Here is a 20,037-nt window from a genome sequence, read left to right on the forward strand (position 1 = left end):
TTAACATTATTATCATCATTCAATGAATAGGGTTTATTTAGGGTATACCATGTGCACCAGCACTGTGCTTTGCAGTGGGGGATATAATAAAAGTACAAGACACAATCCCTGTCTTTAAACATCATGCCTCAGACATGTTCAGACAATACATTAACATTTCAGGAGAAGCCATTCAAATTTAATTGGGGAAAAAGGTATCTTGGATGTTTGAAGGAATGAATGTCTAGCTCCTTGTGAGATCTGTATCATTGGCAAATGAGTGTAAAGACCTAGTGATGTTGCCACACCCCAAGTCTGGTGAGGGCCTCCTTAGGATCTTTTGCACTGACCAGTAGAATACCTGGAAAACTGACTATTACTTAAAGGGACACAGTTTTTTCCCCAGGGAGTGAGGCATTAAATTGCAACCATGAAGCATGTGGATCATCAGAAGAAACTCCTAGTTTAATACAAACATGTAGGTCTATGTAATGTAATAACAGGATCTTTAACAAGAATTCTGAACATATAAGAAATAATTATTCTTGAAAGGGAGGCAACAAGCATTTATTAAATATCTACTATTAGCCAGGCACTATACTAAGTGCTGGGGATACAAATACAAGCAAAAAGAAACAACAGCCCTTGCCCTCAAGGAGCTTACATTCTAATGGCTGGAGAGAACACACAAAATGGAACTGAAAAAAGATGGAGAGGGGAAGATATCCATGGAGGGATGGTGTTGAGAAGTCTGGAAAGTCAGAATTATAACTGGGAGAAGAATGAAGGTTGGCCAGCCTGGGCTGCTTCCCAAAATGGAGGACTGCCTTGGTGAAAGGACACTCCAGAGTGAGATGGCCCCAGACAGCAATGGATCTAGAGTGAGACATCAGCTGAGACATCATGGCAAAGTCCAAAAAAGTCATATATAAGGCCAGGAAAAAAAAGAAAGTTGGCTGCCTGGGCCCCAACCCAAGATGGAGGCTGGAAGTAGATTATTGGTTAATACCTGTCCTAGTCATAGTGGGGCTTCCCAGGCAGCCTCTTGAGGAGGGTAGAAGAATGAAGGAGTGATTTTAAATATGCTTGGAAGAGAACAGAACAGTAGAATGACAGGGGATAGAGAGGAGAACCAAAACACTTCTACTCTCTTGGCCACCAGGTAGAAAAAATGAGCTGAAATGGAACCAAATGCTTGCTTTTCTGCCTAATAGGCATGGAAAGGAGCAGTCTCAGAAGAGCAATGTCTTGAATCCTCATCTACTCTGTCCCTTATAGTCAGGTCATTTCCTTTCAACTGTGTCATTTTCTATGGGATCTAGCCCTGCTCAGCTCTGACTTCTTGAGGACTAGAAGAAACCCTATGCCTTTTTATAGAGTCCCAAGCCCTGCCACCTCTGAAAGCCATTAGAACTGCCCCCTTCCTTTTCTGCAGGAACAAGTTACTTTTGGACCAAAAGAGTCCTGTCCTGTTAGTAAACAGAAAACTGCTGCCTCAGTTCAGTCATCATGACTCACTGGGGACTATCCTTTTCCTAGAACTAGCGTGTTGCCTGGACACGAGTGAGGGAGGGCTGGTTATTTTGCCTTGTCCCACCACTCCCTCCCTCCATTCCAGACAGATGTAACTTGGTGTCAGTTAACAACTTCAGATATTGCTAAAGCTAGCTGAATAGGCATCCCCTAGTCTTCGCTGAAATGAAAGTAGAGCCTGGTGGAATACTTTTATTACCAAATCCTAAATGAGTTTAGGAAAAAGTATTACAGTCAGTAAGCAAATTTGACATTCACTTGGCTGATAAACAACAGGAAGGGAGATCTTGCATCTTTTTTCTTTAACATTATAAACCTAAAGCACCTGAGACAATGTGTCTAGCGAATAGTACATTCAATTTTATGGATGATATGTCTTAAAAATCACCAAGAAATCCACCTTTATTAATTTTATCCCTTCATTGGCCAATGTTTGTCTTTAAAAGCAATTAGTTATTTTTTGTATGTTCCTGAAGGAAGAGGTAAAAAAAATACTAAAGGAATTTTATACTTATGAACAAACAGCACAGAAATGATAAACTTAAGTTTTAAATATTTTCCAAGATATTCAAAATGGATAAAATTATGAAATGGAAAAAATTTTCTGGAGGCCCTTTTCTGGATAGGTTTAACTGGCACGGTGGATGGAGCACTGGCCCTGGAGTCAAGAAGATCAGATTCAAAGCTTGCCTTAGATACTTACTGTGTAACCCATGGCAAGTCATTAAACCCTTATCTGCCTCACATTCTTCACCTGTAAAATGGGGCTAATAAAAAAAAAGGCACCTACCTTCCAGAGCTGTTGCAAGGATCAAATGGGATGATAATTTATAAAGTACTTTACAAACCTTAAAAGACTATATAAATGCTGGCTATTATTATTATTGTTAATAATCATGAATAATGACATTCTATGGTCAGGTCTAAATTTTGTCCTTTTTTCTTCTTCTTGAAGTTTTACCCTACCTCCCCCCCCAAAAAAAAGATATCACATTAACAACAACAACAAAAATTCTAAAAAGGGACATGAGGGATCATCTAATCCAATCTCATTTTAGAAATCAAAAAACTAGAATTTCAGGCTTTTTTGGTGTGTGTGCATGCGGGTGCATGTGTGTGCTTTTTAAAGTTCAAATGGATAATTTCAAATCATAATTATGTTGTGTTTTATATGGCATTTTGGATCAGAAATTAAAGGAAAAATAAGCATCTATCTACTTGCAATGGGGATATTATATAATTGTTAAACATACCCAAATCATTTGCCAAGGCCTGAAAAAGTTTTGGCAGGGAAAGTCTTCTCAAAATTTAAAGTCATCTAAAGGGAGGGAGAGAACTGATCAGTGCAGATATTCATCTTTGGATGGTGATGAAGCTATAACATGATTGCAGTGTATTGGCATTTATGCAAAATGGGGATGAGATATTCCATATCATTAAGAAGTAAGATTGAAACATACTTTTTGAGGTTGGCCTTTGAGCTGATATTTTACATATGTTTTCCAGGGTGGTCCAGGACTCCGAGGACCAAAGGGCCAGAGAGGTGACCAAGGTCCAAAGGTAACTTGAGTTTATTTGCTTTTACTATGGGAGAGATTTGGGGGGGGTGGGTCTTGTGTTTTTTTGGGGGTGGGGTTTGCTATTTATTCTGCCCAACCCAAAGCTCCCTTATGATAAAAATTGAGCCTGAAATCAGTCCCTTATTCATGGAGCCTCATTCTTCCTTATTCCAAAGAGTCACCCATAACTTGGATCGAATGAAAGCTTTCCAGGTCAAGAATGAGGCTTCCCAAGGCCACACTATTCTTATTTGATGAATGTTTTCTCTCATATTCCTTACAAGCAGACTTTGCCACAATTGTCATAAGAATGGAACTTTAGTCCATCATATGTAATTCCTCGTCCCCATCACTTTCTGCATCCCAGGTCTCTTATTTGAGTCCTGCTTTCTCTTTGTGCAGGTAACTGGCTACACTGACTTACTGTGTGGAGCATTTCCTTTTGAGCTATCTTTCTAGTTATTGTAAAGATTTTGTACTAAAATGTCCTTAGTCACGTCTATTTCCCTTCCTAACAGCACATCTGAGTATAAAGGTCATTCTGTTAGAAGGCCTTTAGCCTTGGAATGGAACAAAGATAATTGGGGGACAAACCCACAACATTGACTTTGTCATCACTATGTCCTCAGGAAATGAACTTGAAAATTATTGACAAATCTTCTAGTTATTTATAAGGCTGGTAGCAGACAACTTAGGACTGCCTTTGCTTTTTCTTAGCAGTTGACCATGAATGTATCCTAAGTCAGAGGTTAGCTATGTAGATGGATAGATAATTGAATGATTGATGATAAATTGATAGACGATTGACCAATAGATGATATAGATACAGACACAGATGTAGAAATACATATAAATAGCATTTATTAAGCTCTTACTATGTGCCAGACACTGTGCTAAACACTGAATCTACATATAGAAAAAACAAGACAATACCTACCTTTGTGGAGTTTATATTCTAATGAGGTTCTAGAAAGCAGAGGGTGAAGGATGGTACTTTCACAGGGACTGGGAGAGAAGCCCCAGGAAGATAAGGCAAAGAGCTCACCTATCATTAAGTTATTTTAGTGAATTCAGCTCTTTCTAGTTATGCTGAATTATCTCATATTCTTCATATCGGAAAATCCTTACATGACCTTAATGTTGAAATCTTAGCCTTGACGTTGGTGAGTTGAAATGTGGTTATTTATTTTTTACCATGTCATGGCTTATAAATGTAGGATGTGAGGTACTGAAAGGCAGAAACTATGTTGTTTTTGTTCCCCAAACAAGACACTTAAACATTGAAGAGAATTTAAAACCCAGCTCAAATTCCTCCTCACAAGTCCAACTTCCTCATTCTGCAAGAGAGAAAATTGAGGCCCAAAAACTTGAAATGATTTGCCCAAAGTCACAAAGAGAGTAGATGTCAGAACTAAGATTGAATCTTCTATCTTTGGACTCCAAATTCATTCATTATTCGTTTGTCTCTTTTCCATAATCTCCCCCTACGTTAATGAAATTTCCCCTTAGCCTTCAGGTAGTACTTTATTTTTGTGCCTCTCTAATACTATGATCACTAGAGAGCAGAGAATTCTTGGAAGAGTTTAATGAAAAAAAAAATACTAGGTTTGGATTCAGAAGACCTGGGTTCAAATCCTACTTGTTCCCTATGTGACCATGAGCAAATCATCTGACATCTCTGGGCCTGTTGCCTCATTCGTAAAATGAAGAGGGCAGATTAAATGACCTCTAAGGTCCCTTCCATCTCTAAATCCATGACATTCTACCTATTTATGCTTATGTCTTATCGCTCTCCAACACTGTAACCTGGGTATGGGAAGCAGCTTATTTAATTAATTAGATTTATTTATTTATCTCTCTTATTTATCTGCACATAATAGACAAAATATAATAAATTGAATGGAGAAATTACATACATAGAGCTAGGAATTATTGGCCTATCCATTTTTCATTAATTTTGATTAAAGTTCTGAATTATTAAGTGCTGTAAAAAAATCTTATATCAAAGGGTTTACTTTACTACTTAAATGACTTCTCTCTGCTCCCCTCCAGGGACCAGATGGTCCTCGTGGTGAAACAGGTTCTCCAGGACCTCAGGGCCCCCCTGGCCCACAAGGACCAAGTGGACTTTCCATTCAAGGCATGCCGGTGAGTTGTATATAAATAAGTTTTGCTCAGATGTCAGATTACTTTAACTTTTCTAGCAAATAATTAGTGGTGAAATCCATCTTACTAAGAAAACTTCAGTCCTTCCTCAACCTGCATTGAAGTACATTTGACAGTAATTTATAAAAGGTCATAGTCCTCATTCTGTGGCCATTTCTCTAGCATAATAGGACAATATACAACAACATAAGCACACAGACAAAATTTGCACAGAAAGTTTGTGAGTGTAAGGCTAACCAAGTGAGATCTGCCTAATACATCCTGCCTGTTAAACCAATTATGTAATGGCTACAAAGGGATTAAAAAAAACCCATAAAATGCTCTATACATAAGTTCTTATTAATTAGCAGTTTTGATGGTGAAAGACAAAGTACATGCCCTCCATGGACTTAGTGTTCTTGTCAATTTCCACTGGCATCCAAGTGAATTTCACTTGAAAGTTAATACCTATCCAGTGGTTATTGTTCCCAATAAATTTAGAACAAAGAGCTCCACACTCTGAGAATCTGTCTGTGTTTCCTCAGAAAGGATTCATGTCACATTGAAACACATTAAATTCTGCTTACTGAGCTCTGTGTTTCTTGCCTTACCAGAGGTTTTTAACCTTTGTTTTGTGTCATGGACCCCTTTGGCCACGGACCTTTTCTCAGAATAATGTTTTGAATGCATTAAAGTAAAATGATAGAATTAAAAGGGAAGCCAGTCATATTGAAATATACTTATTAAAATTCTATTTATTCACGTTCTATTTCATTCAAATTTTCTTTATTCATGGATCCCAGATTGAGAACCCCTGCCTTATAAAAATCAAAATTATAATTCCTTATATGAATTAAGATTAGTTTTACAAAAAATTGTTGCTATTTGTTGATTTTCAAGCAATAGTTTTCTAAAGATATATTTTGTAGCCACATCTAAGTGTTTGTATACTCATGGCATGATTGCTCTGGCTATAACTTTCCTTCTTTAAGTATTCCTCCCATGGACCACACTTTGGAAACTACTCTTCTTTACACATATAATATGTACCAGTTTATGTGCACATTTGTGTTTTCTTCATAATAACCCTGTAAGTTAGATAGTATTATCCCTATGATGTAGACAGGGAAACTGAGTTACAGAAAGGTTAAATGCATTGCTCCTGGCCACACATCCAATAAGTGTTCCAGGCCACATTTAAACCTAAGTCTTCTAACTCAGGCCCAGTCCTATAGACAGAACTATACTGTGCTGCCTCTCATATACTTCTAGCAGGAGAAGCAAAAATTATATATCTTGATGAAATGATTAGATCCAAAAGATAGTACTTCAGTTAATTTAATCCACTTCTGGAAATCTAGGGACTTAGAAAAGCAAAGGTCTGGTTATTACCTCTATATTTCCATGCTTAGACTGTCCCCTTTTCTGGGTTATATTAATGTCTATGATTCTTTCCAAATACTTGGTATCCTTTCTTCTGAAAGATGATCTGTTGCTCTGTGCCCTCAAACTGTTCCTACATATCAACCTTTAAGTCTGTGTTTATGTTGGTATGAGGTCATTTATTTTAATATTTAATATAGTATGTGTATATTTAATATGGTATGTGCACATTGGTATGAATATGACCTAATGTTGACTAAGGAAGAATGGTTGGTGGGGAAGCAACAGTATGTGAATTGACGAGTGTGTTTAACTCCATGTGGTTTTTGAATCTTCAGGGAACACCAGGTGAAAAAGGAGAGAAGGGAGATCTAGGCTTTCCAGGCCCACAGGTATTCTTTTTAATTTCTTGCTGTCATCATGAGAGACTTACGGAGAGCGATGGACTTTTGAAGTGGGTTATGAGCTTGGAAAGCACAGTTTCTATTTTCAGCACAGTACTGCCTTAGCCCAAATTCATTTACCTTAAAATCTTTCCCCCAATCAGTCACATTGAAGTTCCTCACCATGAGCTAAGTGGGGAGTGGGGAGGATAGGGAGACATTTCTCTTCTGTGAATCACAGTTATGTGCCCTATTCCAAGTTCTAAAGACCTCTGCCTTCACATCATCACATCGCCTCTATGATTTTGATTTATCTCAGTGAAGCAAGTTAGGAGTGTGGTGGGTGCACTGTTCATCTGACCTTCTTTTTGGTCCATAATCTTCTTAGGGTATTCCAGGGAGTACTGGGTCACCGGGACGTGATGGTTCACAAGGCCAGAGGGTAAGAAAATATTCAATAGCTTGTAATGATGTTGTTGTATTTCTTTAATATTATTGTTTTATTTTCCATGGGGAAGTCTACTTGAGGCAGGCAAATCTCTTTTCCACACATATCTTTCTTTTGCTCAGGCTCCTCTTGCCTGTCTTCTCCACCCATCCATGCCCATAAAACAGTAAAACACCATATAGATATGTTTAAGAGTATTTCAAAACTTAACCTTTTCAAATTCTTTTAAAAGTATGTTTCACCATTCCCAGTTTTCTTAAAATGACTGTACAGAACACAACTTAATTCATCATTCTGAGCATTAATTATGGTACTGTGCTACAATTTAATGATGCCATCAGGGACCATCTAGATTTACAGATAAACAAGGTTACACCAAATGGCCCCAGATTTTGATGTCTCTCTTCTTCCTGCTTCCTGTGTCTTAATGTCCCTAACCCTTTGCAGTATTTTGTGCATAGCTGTTTGGATAAAGGCAATTTGGATGAAAATCTTCATCGCTATCACAGTTTTCCTGTGATGTGCATGGGCTTTATGACAGCAATTTGCCAGTTAAGGGTTTCTTTTTTTCTATTTCTTTTTGAGGGAGATGGATACTTCCATGTTCACAGCTGTATTCCAGATGGCTAAGTGACTGCATGACAAGAAATCTTATCTCTTGACTAGAGGTTTAGAAGGAGACATACATCTTCAGACATGGTCAAAGCACTGACTTGTGCTGCTTGGCTATGCTTTTTTATTGCAAGGGAGGACTTCAAAAGGGGAGGGGCTGAGTCATTAAAAAGTGCCAAAGATTAGAAACATCACTAAAAAAATTTTTAAAATGCAGAAGAAAAAAAGAACAAACACACAAGACAACAGTGCCACTTCTTTATTAAATGTATACTTTAAATATGTGTTTAATCTATAGTTTAATTAATATTAACTATACACTGGTGCTAACTTGTGGGACTTGTTGAGAAATCATTTTATGGCAGATTTTGAAGTTCTTTCTCTTTGAAAATAACTTAATGAAATTAGATAAATAAAATAATAAATAAATAAACAATAATAATATATTACATATATAATAAATAAATTAAATAAACATGTTAAATTTATGCTAAATGTGCCCTTTTTAAAACCACAGAAAAAAGTCTCATCTTTGGATAAACAAAGGTGTTGCTATATATAAATCCTGTCCAGAGCCTAAATAAGATATCCGGATAAGACAGCAGGAAATCTGTCCACCAATATATTCTTCATATTTGTTACTAGATAGAGCAGTAAACATAGGCAGAGAGCAGGTTGAGCAAGGGAGTTGGTATTCTTTGTTGCTGGCCCACCATAAATTGTCACTGGCCCCACATGGTCAGTGGCCTGAATATTTTGTTAGACTCTTCTATAATATGTGTCAATCAGTTCCAGTCCATTTAAAAGAAATGCGTTTGATTTTTTCCTGGTATATTTGATACAGCTTTGGACATTTAGGTAAGGATTAACTAAAAGATTCCAGTTCTTCTCTCAAACAAACATGACCTTTAAATCAGGATTAATGCTCTTGTCAAGGAACAGGAATTTATTGGGATGGAAAGTAGACTATTGTGTCCCTATGAAATTAGTTAGGTTTTAAAAAAATCATTTAACATGTCTTAAATCTCAGTGTGGTCCCTGTTCCCCAAACTGAATTAATCCACTCTGTACATAATCCCAAATGAATATTTCCAAAGGAAGAATGCTATAAAGGTGAGATTTATGGAATTTTCTTGTACATGTGGTATGAGTATCTAAATGAATTTATGTGTTTTGGCAAAGGCTGTAGGGCAGGCCTCTGAGTGGTTACATGCCTAGATTCTTCCATGAGCCCTGAGGTGCTGAAAACTACAATCCAAAAGTTTCATTCACTTAATTTATTTGTCAACTACGGAGACTAGTGCTGATGAAGAATCCTCCAATTTGACTTGTGGGATTTGTTGCTGGATCATTTTATGCCAGAATTTGACATTCTTTTTCTTGGAAAACTGTTACATTAGCAGGGAATTTTTGTGAATATTGGGAACCCAGGAGAGTGGCAAAATATGTTTTTATCTATAAGAATGAAAGGTTTGGAACTGCAATAAAGTAAACAGAAGGATAAGAAGTAATATCACTGAGATTCCTTTCCTCTCCTCCAGCCCCCCATATTAGTCAATTTAGAAATAAAACTTTCAAGGTGATCTTAATTCACATTTTGAAAAATTCCAGGCAGATTTGTTGCTTTGGTAGAGAGTGCAGGGGATACAGACTCCTTCAAGAATCTGTTGGGAGAAATTGGGGGGGGGCACATCTCTGTTATATGACCTTGGGTAAATTGTTTAATGCTTTTGGACCCAGGATTCCTCATCTATAAATGAGGGAGCTGTGCTGATTAAACTCCTTAAAATCCCTTCCAGTGGCACAATTTATGATTTTTTTATCTAAGTAATGAATTCTTTGGATAAGCTCCTTGAAAGAAGGGGCCTTCAATCAATATTGGTAGAAGTAAGAGAGCATAAGACAGTGAGAGAAGCAATTATACTTTCTAAGTATTTTGTATAGAGCCATTTGTGGACATTTAAAAAAATAGCTGCTTCAAGTACATAAGTATGAGGGTACAGATGCCAGCATAGGATGAAAGGAAATCAGGAAGCCAGGCTAATGAAAATGAGGTAACAAAAAGACTGAGAAAAATTTTAATGTACTTTGCCTCTCTTTTAAAAAAAAATTATGGGACTCTCATTATATTTTCTGTAAACTGATAGTGAATGTGTTCTTTTTAATATATGGAATAGATCCATAAGTAGGGCTTATTTCACTTATGACCCCTGCACCCCCCAAAAAAACAGTTGAAAGTACAAGAGGGGATGGGGTGGCACAGAGGATGACTTGCCTATTGGTCAAGTAATCCCAAAAGAAATGTCTTCTAACCCTCATCTCATGAAGGTGGGATGGGGAGAAGGTAGGTCAGAGGAGGAATACCAAGTGCTTCAGAGTGTTTGCTGGAGGCTACAGGCAGCTGAGGTCAGAAGAGAACCATAAGTCAAGGTGCAGGAACAGATGGAGAGGAAGGTTGACTTGCAAGGGATCAAGTGCCTACTGGGGAGGAAATCCCTCTCCACACCCATGTCAGTGCCCATTTGCTTCGTGCTAATTATGGCCCTGATACGGAGTAATAAAGAAAGGCATATGGCTGTCCAGGAATAGACAAAGATAGCATCAAGTCAGTCTTATTTGGAGTATAAGTAGGTGGCCACCGACATGGTGTAATTTCCTCCACTGGTTTTCATTACTCATTCCTTTTTAGTAACTGATGATAACTGCTAAACTGTAAATGTTATCTGGGGGTTCGGGGGAGGGGAAGGGTTAGGCTGGTACTGGCTCTTAACCCTTGAACTCATTTTAGTTCATCATATTTTTTATCCATTTAGCAAATCTAGGAGGGAAGGAATAGAGTTGATGAGTTTTGATGAGACCAGTGGGAGACACAATAGCTAGTCAACCACAAATATTTATTAAGTGCCTCCAATGTTCCATGTGCTGTACTAAAGTCTGGAGATAACAAAGAAAGAAGCTCACAGTTTAATAGGGGAGACAAAATAACTGTATGCAAACAAGATATAAACAAGATGAATTAGAGATAACCTCAGAGGGAAGGCCCTAGCATTAAAGGAGGATCAGGAAAGACTTTGCAGAAGTGGCACTTCCGCTGATGCTTGAAGGATTCCAGGGCAGCCAGGACACAGAGATGAGAGAGAGAAGGGCATAGAGGGACAGACAATGAAACTGCATAGATATAGACAGAGGGCACAGGGTGAGTTGAATATGAAGGGATGATATCTAAAAAATAAAATTAAGGGGTGAGAGAAGAATGTATTAGGAGAAGGAGAAAGGGAGAGGTAGAATGGAGTAAATTATATCCCATAAAAACAGGCAAGAAAAAGCTTTTACAGTGGAGGGGAATAAGAGGAGGTGAGAGGGAATGGGTGAACTTTACTCTCATTGGATTTGGCTTAAGGAGGTAATAACGTACACACTCAATTGGGTATGGAAACCCATTTTACCCTACAGGAAAGTAGGAGGGAAAGGGATAAGAAAGGGAGGGGTGATAGAAGGGAGGGCAGATTGGGGGAGAGGGTGATCAGAAGCACACACTTTTCAGGAGGGACAGGGTCAAAGGAGAGAATAGAATAAATGGGGGGGGATAGGATGGAGGGAAATATAGTTAGTCTTTCACAACATGACTACTATGGAAGTGTTTTGAATGACTACACATGTAACACTTATATGGAAATTGCTTGCCTTCACAATGAGGGTGGGTGGGGAAGGAGGAAAGGAGAGAATTTGGAACTCAGAGTTTTAAAAATGAATGTTAAAAATGGTTTCTACATGCAACTGGGAAATAAGATACACAGGCGATGGGGTATAGAAATCTATCTTACCCTACAGGAAAATAGAAGGGGAAGGGGATAAGAGAAGGGAGGAGTGATAGAAGGGAGGGCAGATTGGGGGAAGGGGTAATCAGAATGCACACCATCATGGGGTGGGGGGAGGGGAGAGATAGGGAGAAAATTTGGAACTCAAAATCTTGTGAAAGTGAATGTTGAAAACTAAAACTAAATAAATTGGGAAAAAACTGCGTGGGAAGTAGCACATGGAATCTCTTAGGCAGGGAACAGTGAGGAGGCCAGTGTCATTTGGTTGCCAAATATATGGAGGGAAGTCAGGTAAAAGAATTTTGGGAAGGTAGGAAGGGGCAGGTAATGAAGAACTTTAAAAACAAAACAGAGGATTTTATATTTAATCCTGGAAGTAATGGGGAGCCACTTGAATTTATTGAATAGGGAAGTAATATGTTCAGACTTGTGCTTTAAAAAGATGCATTTGACAGCTGAGAGAAGGTTGGACTGGAAGGGAGAGAGGCCAGGCCAAGAGACCAACCATCAGGCTATTGCAATAGTCTCGAAGCAATGTGATGAGGGCCTGCACCAGGGTGGTGACAGTGTCAGAGGAGAGAAAGGGGCATGTGTGAGATGTTACAAAGGTGGAATCTACTGGGCTTATTAATTTACTGGATAAGGGGGGTAAGATTGTGAGGAGTCAAAGATGATTCCTAGGTTATGAGCCTGGGAGGATGGTGGTACACTTAACAGTAATGGTGATGATGTGGAAGAGAATAAGAATTTATTAAACACCTGTTATAAGCCAGGTACTGTAGTACTAAGGGCTTTATAAATACTATCTCATTTGATCCCCACAACAACCTTGAGATTTTTACCTTATTTACCTAAGGTAAAAGTGCTTTTACCGTATTCACTTTATAGTTGAGGAAACTGAGGCAGACAGAGGTTAAGTGACTTGCTCAAGGTCACACAGCTAGTAAATGTCTGATGCAAGATTTGAACACAGGTTTTCCTGATTCAAGGCCCAGCACTGCACCACCAGCCGCTTAGGGAAATTAGAAAGAGGGGAGACTATGGAGAGAAGAGATAATGAATTCAGTTTTGTACTTGAATTTAAGATGCTAGATGGTGCATCTAGATAGAGTACCAGGCCTGAAATCAGGAGGAACTGAGTTCAAATCCTGTCTCATATACTTATTAGTTGTATGACTCTGGGGAAATCACTTAACTCTGTTTGACTCAGTTTCCTCTTCTGTAAAATGAGCTGGAGAAGGAAATGGCAAACCACTTCAGTATCCTTGTCAGGAAAACCCTAAATGGAGTCATGTAGAGTCAGGGTCATAAGTAATTGATTAAGCAACAACAATTTAAGATGTCTTTAGGACATCCTGTTTGAAATATCAAGTCAGCAATTGGAGGTTAATAGAAGTGTTAGGGTTGAACAAATAGATCTGAGAATCACCTAAGTAAACATTTGAACTTGAAGTCAAGATAGACCTGAGTTCAAATCTAGCCTCAGACACTTACTAGCTGTGTGACCCTGGGCAAGAAATTTAATTTCTTTCTGTCTCAGTTTCCTCATATATAAATTGGGAATATCTTGTAGAGTTGTTGTGGGGGTCAAATGAGAAAACACATGTAAAGTACTTTGCAAACTCTAAAACTCTCTATAAATGGGAGCTAAGATTAATGATAAGAGAGGGAATAAAGGTCTTAGGCAGCCAGGAGTCATTATGGGGACATTGAGTATCATGATGCAGAGAGAAAGAGGGCTTTTCTTTTTTTTTTTCTTAATACATTTTTATTGATATCTTTTATTTTGACATTCACTAAATTTCCCCAAGTCACTCTTCCTCCTCACTCTGAGAGTTATCCCTTATAACAAGAATTTAAAAAATAAAAAAGAGGAAGAAAAGAAAAAAAATTAAGCAAAACCTAACATCAAAAATATCTGATATCACATGCAATGTTCCACACTGCAAAGCAGGTGGGAGGGGAAGAGAGGTCTTCTTATAGCTCTCCTTTGGAGCTAAGTTTGTTCCTTGTAATTGTTTTATGACTGTTCTTTGCATTTATGGGGTTGTGGTCATTGTATGTGTGGGTGGGTGTGGGGCTGCTTACTTTACTTTTGCATTAGTTCATATTACATCTTACCTTGATTCTCTGCATTCATCACGTTTGGTGTTTCTTACAGCACAGCAATATTCCATTTTATCCACATACTGCAATTTGTTTAGCCATTCCCCAGTCAATAGAAGGGCATCTACTTTGTTGCTACTTTTTTGCTACTAGAAAAAAAGTGCAACAGTAAGTGTTCGGAAGGTCTGGAGTCAGTCTCTCTGTGTCTCTCTCTATTTCTCTCTGTCTCTGTCTCTCTCTCTCTTTTGTCAATGACTTGAAGGACCTCATTTCAAGAGAAATGAAGTACCCAAAACATACATACCCATAGTCAGAAAAAATAGAGAAAGAGAGGAGGCTTTTTTTTTTAGTGCATTGCAACGGCAACTACTTCTCTATTGATTCATAGCTCATTTTTCTGCTTCTCAGTCACCTCAGCCCTAATGTAGCTGACATTTATGAAATGCTTCAGGAGTTTGTGAAGCTCTTTGCACGGACTATCTCATTTAAGACTCAGAATAACACTATAAGGTATAGATATTATTTCCCCTTCTTTACAGATGAGGAAACCAAGGTTGAGAGGCTAAATGATTGGTACATAGTGACATAACAAGAATCATAAGTGTGAATTGAAGCCAGATCTCCAATCTAGTTGTGTCCAACAGGCAGTACAGTGGGAAGAACAACATATTTAGATTTTGAGAAGCTATGTTCACTCCTCCCTCTGCTTCTTCTTCCCTGTGTCACCTTGAGTAGATCACTTAGTTTCTCTGTACCCCTATCTCCTTATTTACAAAATAAAGGTGAGGGCAGAGCCAGAAGATCCCTCATGGCTCTAAATCCTTGCTCCTTCCTCCCCTGTCTCTAAGGTCTCTCATAGACACCCTCCAGCTAGCAACATCACCGTAACTAGAATAGAAATCAAAAGCAAGCAGCTTTTTTTTTGAGTCAGTTTCAATGTTGCCTCCTAATTAATCCAAGAAAAAGGAGAGATTATTTTTAAAAAAAATTCTCCTTACACAGAGAATATGTTTTCTTCACGTCCCTAGTTTATTCTGGCTTTTAGCAAGGGGAATCTGTGACTTTTTGGGCAGCTCACATTCTCCCCCAGGCTTGGAGCCATAAACAGGACATAGCTCAGGCCAGCCCAATTTTTGGTAAAATCAAATCCAGCAAAAGCTGGACTAATTCAATGAACACGTTTCATGCTCTTTCTGGGAAGCCAGCAGACCACAGTGTAAGGTCCACATTTGAAAAAAGAAGCAGCAGTGCAAGTACACATTTAATATGGGTTTGGAGCTCTAGTTCATCTTTTGAGCCTTTACAACTAACTGACCATGACTTCTGTCTATCCCATCCTTTTCCACTATAAATCTCTCTACCTCCTCCCTCCCTCCCTCAATCTCTTTTCCCTCCTGTTCATGGCTCTGGGCTGTCACTGGTTGATTCTGAAATTGGCCACTTCTTGATGGACTCCCAGACCATAGTCTGTCTGCTTTCCCATTTCTCCTCCATTAAATACCCTATGTACAAGATATAGCTCAGGATTAGGAAGGGCAGTGAGGATAAAGAGGTGCAGGAAGTCCAGAAAAATCTATCCTCACATTTAGATGAGGTTCAGTTATATTTACATTCACTCACTGTATATGAAGCTTTCCAAGTTTAAACTTTTAAAAATCTTTTCTTTGTTCAAGACCACACATTTCTAAAGTGATGCTTGCTATGTAAAGAATCCATTAAAAGAAAGCCAAGCTTGAGAGGAATTCATGGTTTCTTCTTACAGTTGACTGGATGTGAAATAGTATAATGTTGTCCCATATTAACTAGAGTGAGCTTAGGTCTTCACTCATATGAATGTAAACTTTTTGAAGATGGAACCCTGTCATACTTCTTTACAATACCTAAAATCCAACATGTTGAATAGGAATAGTAAACATTAAATGCATCATAGGCCAAGTGTGAAGTAAAAAGAAAAGAAACCCTTTTCTATTGTGGTAAATATTAATTGTATTTTGATAATGTATTAAATGTGTTGTGGTAAGATTAATTGTAAAAGGGAGTTTGTGACATATTTCCTTATCATATGGGTGTAATATAAACAAAAGAGTATATTCATGTATTCCATTCTATCAGATATGAGGCAGGATTGAAATGAACTTTAAAGGCTGGACTGAAGTCAGATATCTGGTTTTAATTCCCATATTAAATACTGAGTTATTACCATAGTGATGTTTAAAAAATATTAGTCAAATATAAATTCCCCCTTCATGATAATACACTTGGATATATTTCTTCTCATCTCCTTTTCTTTCCCTCTCTACTTCTCTCTCCTCCTCTCTTTTTCTCACCTCCTTTTCCTACTTCACTCTATTCATCTCTCCTATTCTCCCCTTCCCTTCCCTCTGCTCTCCTTCCCTTTCCTCCCCTAATCCTCCCTCCTCCACCATCTTAGAAATGTAATATTTAATTTACAGTGCTAGTTGGAAAATAATTGCTTTTCCTATTGAGCTTGGATGGGTTTACAACTTTGTAGAAAAACTCATGCCCGTGATCAGCCAAGCTGGTTGTAATCATGATAATTGCAAAAATTCTGATTTCTAAAGGACTTTACTCAACAAGCTTGTGAGGCATGAAGCATAAATATCATTATTCCCATTTTACAGATGACAAAGCGGGGGTTCAGGTTGAGTGACTTAGGATCAAATAACCATTCAGTGATCAGGACTTAAACTCAATCCTTCCAACCTTAAGATTAACGCGCTTATAGTCTTGTACGTGTGGTGTATCTAAATAAATTTGTGTGTTTTAGTCAAAGACTTGGGCCAGTGAACAAGTTATGTCATATAAAAGTGATAGAATACTATCATACTGTGAGAAAGAACGAAGTAGATGGTTTCAGAAAGCCTGGGAGTACGTCTATGAACTGGTGCAACATGAAGTGAGCAGGAGAACAATTTGTATAGTAATAGTAATATTATGAAGATAATCAATTTTGAAAGACTTAGTTATTCTGATCTACACAATGACCTACAATTCCAAAGAATTCATGATGAAACATGTTATTCAACACCAGAGAAAGAACTGAGGGACTCAGAGTGAAAATTAAAGCATATTTTCTTCTCTTGCCTTTTCTTTCCTTATTTTTTTTGACATGGCTAGTATGGGAACTTGTTTTCCATAACTATACATATTTGTAATGGATTTTGTTTTTCTTTCCTTCTCACTGGCAGGGGGAAAGAGGAGAAGAAGAGGATTCAGAAATGAAAATTAAATAAAATTGAATTTTATAAAAAGCTTGGGCCAGATTCCCAAAGTCATGGAGATTCTTTCATGAGACCTGAGGCTCTCTAACGTGACCATTCCAAAGGCACTATTCACTTAGTTTATTTGTTAACTATAGAGACTGGTGCTGATGAAGAATCCCCTAATCTGACTTGTAGGATCTGTTGCTGGATCATTTTATACCAGTATTTGAAATTCTTTCTCTTTCAAAGCCATTATATTGACAGGGAATTTTTGTAAATGTTAGGATCCTAGAGGAGTGGCAACATGTTTTCTTTCTATAGGCTTTAAAGTTTTAGAACCCTAATAGAACAATGAGAAATATAATCATTATAGACTGATGATTCTTGGGGTTTTAAGTTTCACAACAGTAAAGACAGTTGTGAGATTTTTGATGACATAAGATTTCTTATGGATTCTGAGTAAGTAGAACAGTAGCTAGAAATTGTTCTTTCATTGGAGATGTCCAATGGTTAGAATTTTATGCTTCATGCCTCTCACCCTGGTCTATTTGGCAATGGACATCTTATGTGAATTTCTCTCTGAAAGTGAGGAATCATCTTTCCCCCTACCCCAATACCTGCTTCTCTGTATAGACTATATGCTATGAAACAAAGGTGTGTCAATTTGACCTTGAATCCTAGGATCCTCCGAGCCAATAGAGCACAAGCTTTGACAGGTCCTATCAAGCTGGGAAAGGCTTCAGGTGCAGGCTGACTGATGAACTGTGTCTGATGCCCAAGGACCAGCTTAACTAAGTATGAAGAGATTCATCACCAGAGCACTGGTAGAAAAGATGCTAACAATCAACTTCCATTTTTTAGATTTTTTATGAACATTAATTTAACTCTTAACACTGTTCATGTGACAAGTTTTTCCTATGACAAATGAGTTGACAGACCTATCACTGTAGGAATGGCGTTACATACATAGTGGCATTCTCACTGCAAGTAAAACTAGAAGACATGAGAAACTGCATCTAAATGAAAGGATAGCACCATAGATTTTCCTTGGGGAGGCAAATAAAAGAACAGGCAGAGGTGGCTTTATTATATACTCAGAGGAAAGAGACACATTTCCAACCTATGATGCCTGCACTATAGCTATCTTCTCTCTCTCTCTCTCTCTCTCTCTCTCTCTCTCTCTCTCTCTCTCTCTCTCTCTCTCTCTCACACACACACACACACACACACACACACACACACACACACACACACCCCTGGGCTCCATTGGTAAGCTTTTGCCTTACTTCCTCAGGCCTTCATATCACTTACTGGCCATTCCTCCTTTCCATCTCTAGCATCTCCATTTTTGTTTTCTTCCCCTATTAGAATGCAAGTTCCTTGTGGGCAGAAACTTGTATCTGCATCCTCACTGCTAAGCAAAGTGCCTGGCACATAGTAGGCACTTAATAAATGCCTTTATCATTCATTCATTCATTTGGGGAGGTTATTTGGCCCTCCCACATTGCAGTACTTGTGATGAGCATAAGAAAAACGACCAACATGAAGGTAATCACAACTTATGAGACAATATCTATTCCAGAGAATTTGGAATCTTTCAGGCGCCTTCAAATCAAATCAGTATACATCTTGATACTTGGAGAATCCCAGGCAATGTGGGCACAGTAGATGATAGTGGAAAATATGGTTCAGAATCAAGAAATAAAAGAGGCCAAAAGTTCAAAGACTACCAAGGAGCTTAAATATTCTCCTTCAGTTTTATGCCATGGGATACATATTCAGTCTATCAACTTTAAAAATTCAACAAGCACTTATTAAGTGCAATTATGTGCAGAGTACTGTGCCCAGTGCTGGAAGAGATGTTGTTGTCATGTTGACTTAGTTGTGTCTGATTCTCTATGACCTCATTTGGGGTTCTCTTTGCAAAGATACTGGAGTGGTTTCCTTCTTCAGCTCATTTTACAGATGAGGAAACTGAGGTAGACAGGATTAAGTAACTTGCGCAGGGTCACACAGCTAGTGTCTGAGGCTGGATTTGAACTCAGATCTTTCTGATTCCAGGCTGTCACTCTATCTCTTGCACCACCTACCTGCCCATACTGGAAGAGACACACTGCTTAAGTAATCTACAGTTATCCCTTCCATATTACAGGGGTTGGTGGTCTGGAAAAATCTGTATAAAATTTTTTGGCCCTCCCTTCATACCAGAGAAAAAGCCTGAATTATTATGGTATTAAAAGGTAAAATATGTTGATATTATACAATACCATACATATATTTTATGCACTTCTGAGTTTCTAAACTTTTTCTGTGTCACTGCGGGCCTTTGCATGCCATCCGTAGCTTCTGCAAAAGTCCCCCAAAATTCCCATTTCATTTCTTATGCTGACCCACAATATATCAAAACTGCAATGGGGAAAGTTATATCGAAACTGCAGTGGGGTAAGTTGAGATGTGGAAGGGATAACTCCATAGTTTTTACCTTCATGTAGCTTACAGCCTAATTAGGAGATAAGATACAAAACCAGATCATGTACAATATTACATGATGAATTTCTTAAACATGTCAAAAACAAAGTGACATTTGAGATCTGCAGGGTGAGACCACTGTCAGCCAGGTGGATGAAGCAAGATTTTGTTGAGGAGGTAGAATTTGACTTCTTTAGAGGATAGATAGAAATTCAGCAGGTGAGAGCAGAAAGAGGTACAGAAGGTTATACAGACAAAAGGCAGAGTTGGAACTACCATGTTAAATTGAATTATGTAAAATAAAATAGGAGTATATGGAAAGCTGAACAATGTGATGTAGTTAGGAAGCCAAGAAGATGTTGGAACGTTGGGATGGGA

General features: G+C 38.2%; 1 protein-coding gene across 2 annotated transcripts in view; it reads left to right on the plus strand.

Moving 5' to 3' along the window:
* The window catches only part of COL14A1 (collagen type XIV alpha 1 chain), a 246,208-nt gene that overhangs the window by 173,311 nt on the left and 52,860 nt on the right, over positions 1-20,037 (plus strand). For both annotated transcript variants that reach the window (XM_020964970.2, XM_020964971.2), the window contains 4 exons: positions 3,019-3,072; positions 5,124-5,219; positions 6,938-6,991; positions 7,371-7,424. In XM_020964970.2, the coding sequence (XP_020820629.1) occupies positions 3,019-3,072; positions 5,124-5,219; positions 6,938-6,991; positions 7,371-7,424 (258 nt within the window). The remainder of the gene's footprint in view (positions 1-3,018; positions 3,073-5,123; positions 5,220-6,937; positions 6,992-7,370; positions 7,425-20,037) is intronic.

Source organism: Phascolarctos cinereus, unplaced genomic scaffold (genome assembly GCF_003287225.1).
Source record: "Phascolarctos cinereus isolate Bilbo 61053 unplaced genomic scaffold, phaCin_HiC Scaffold_4;HRSCAF=312, whole genome shotgun sequence".
Taxonomy (NCBI): domain Eukaryota; kingdom Metazoa; phylum Chordata; class Mammalia; order Diprotodontia; family Phascolarctidae; genus Phascolarctos; species Phascolarctos cinereus.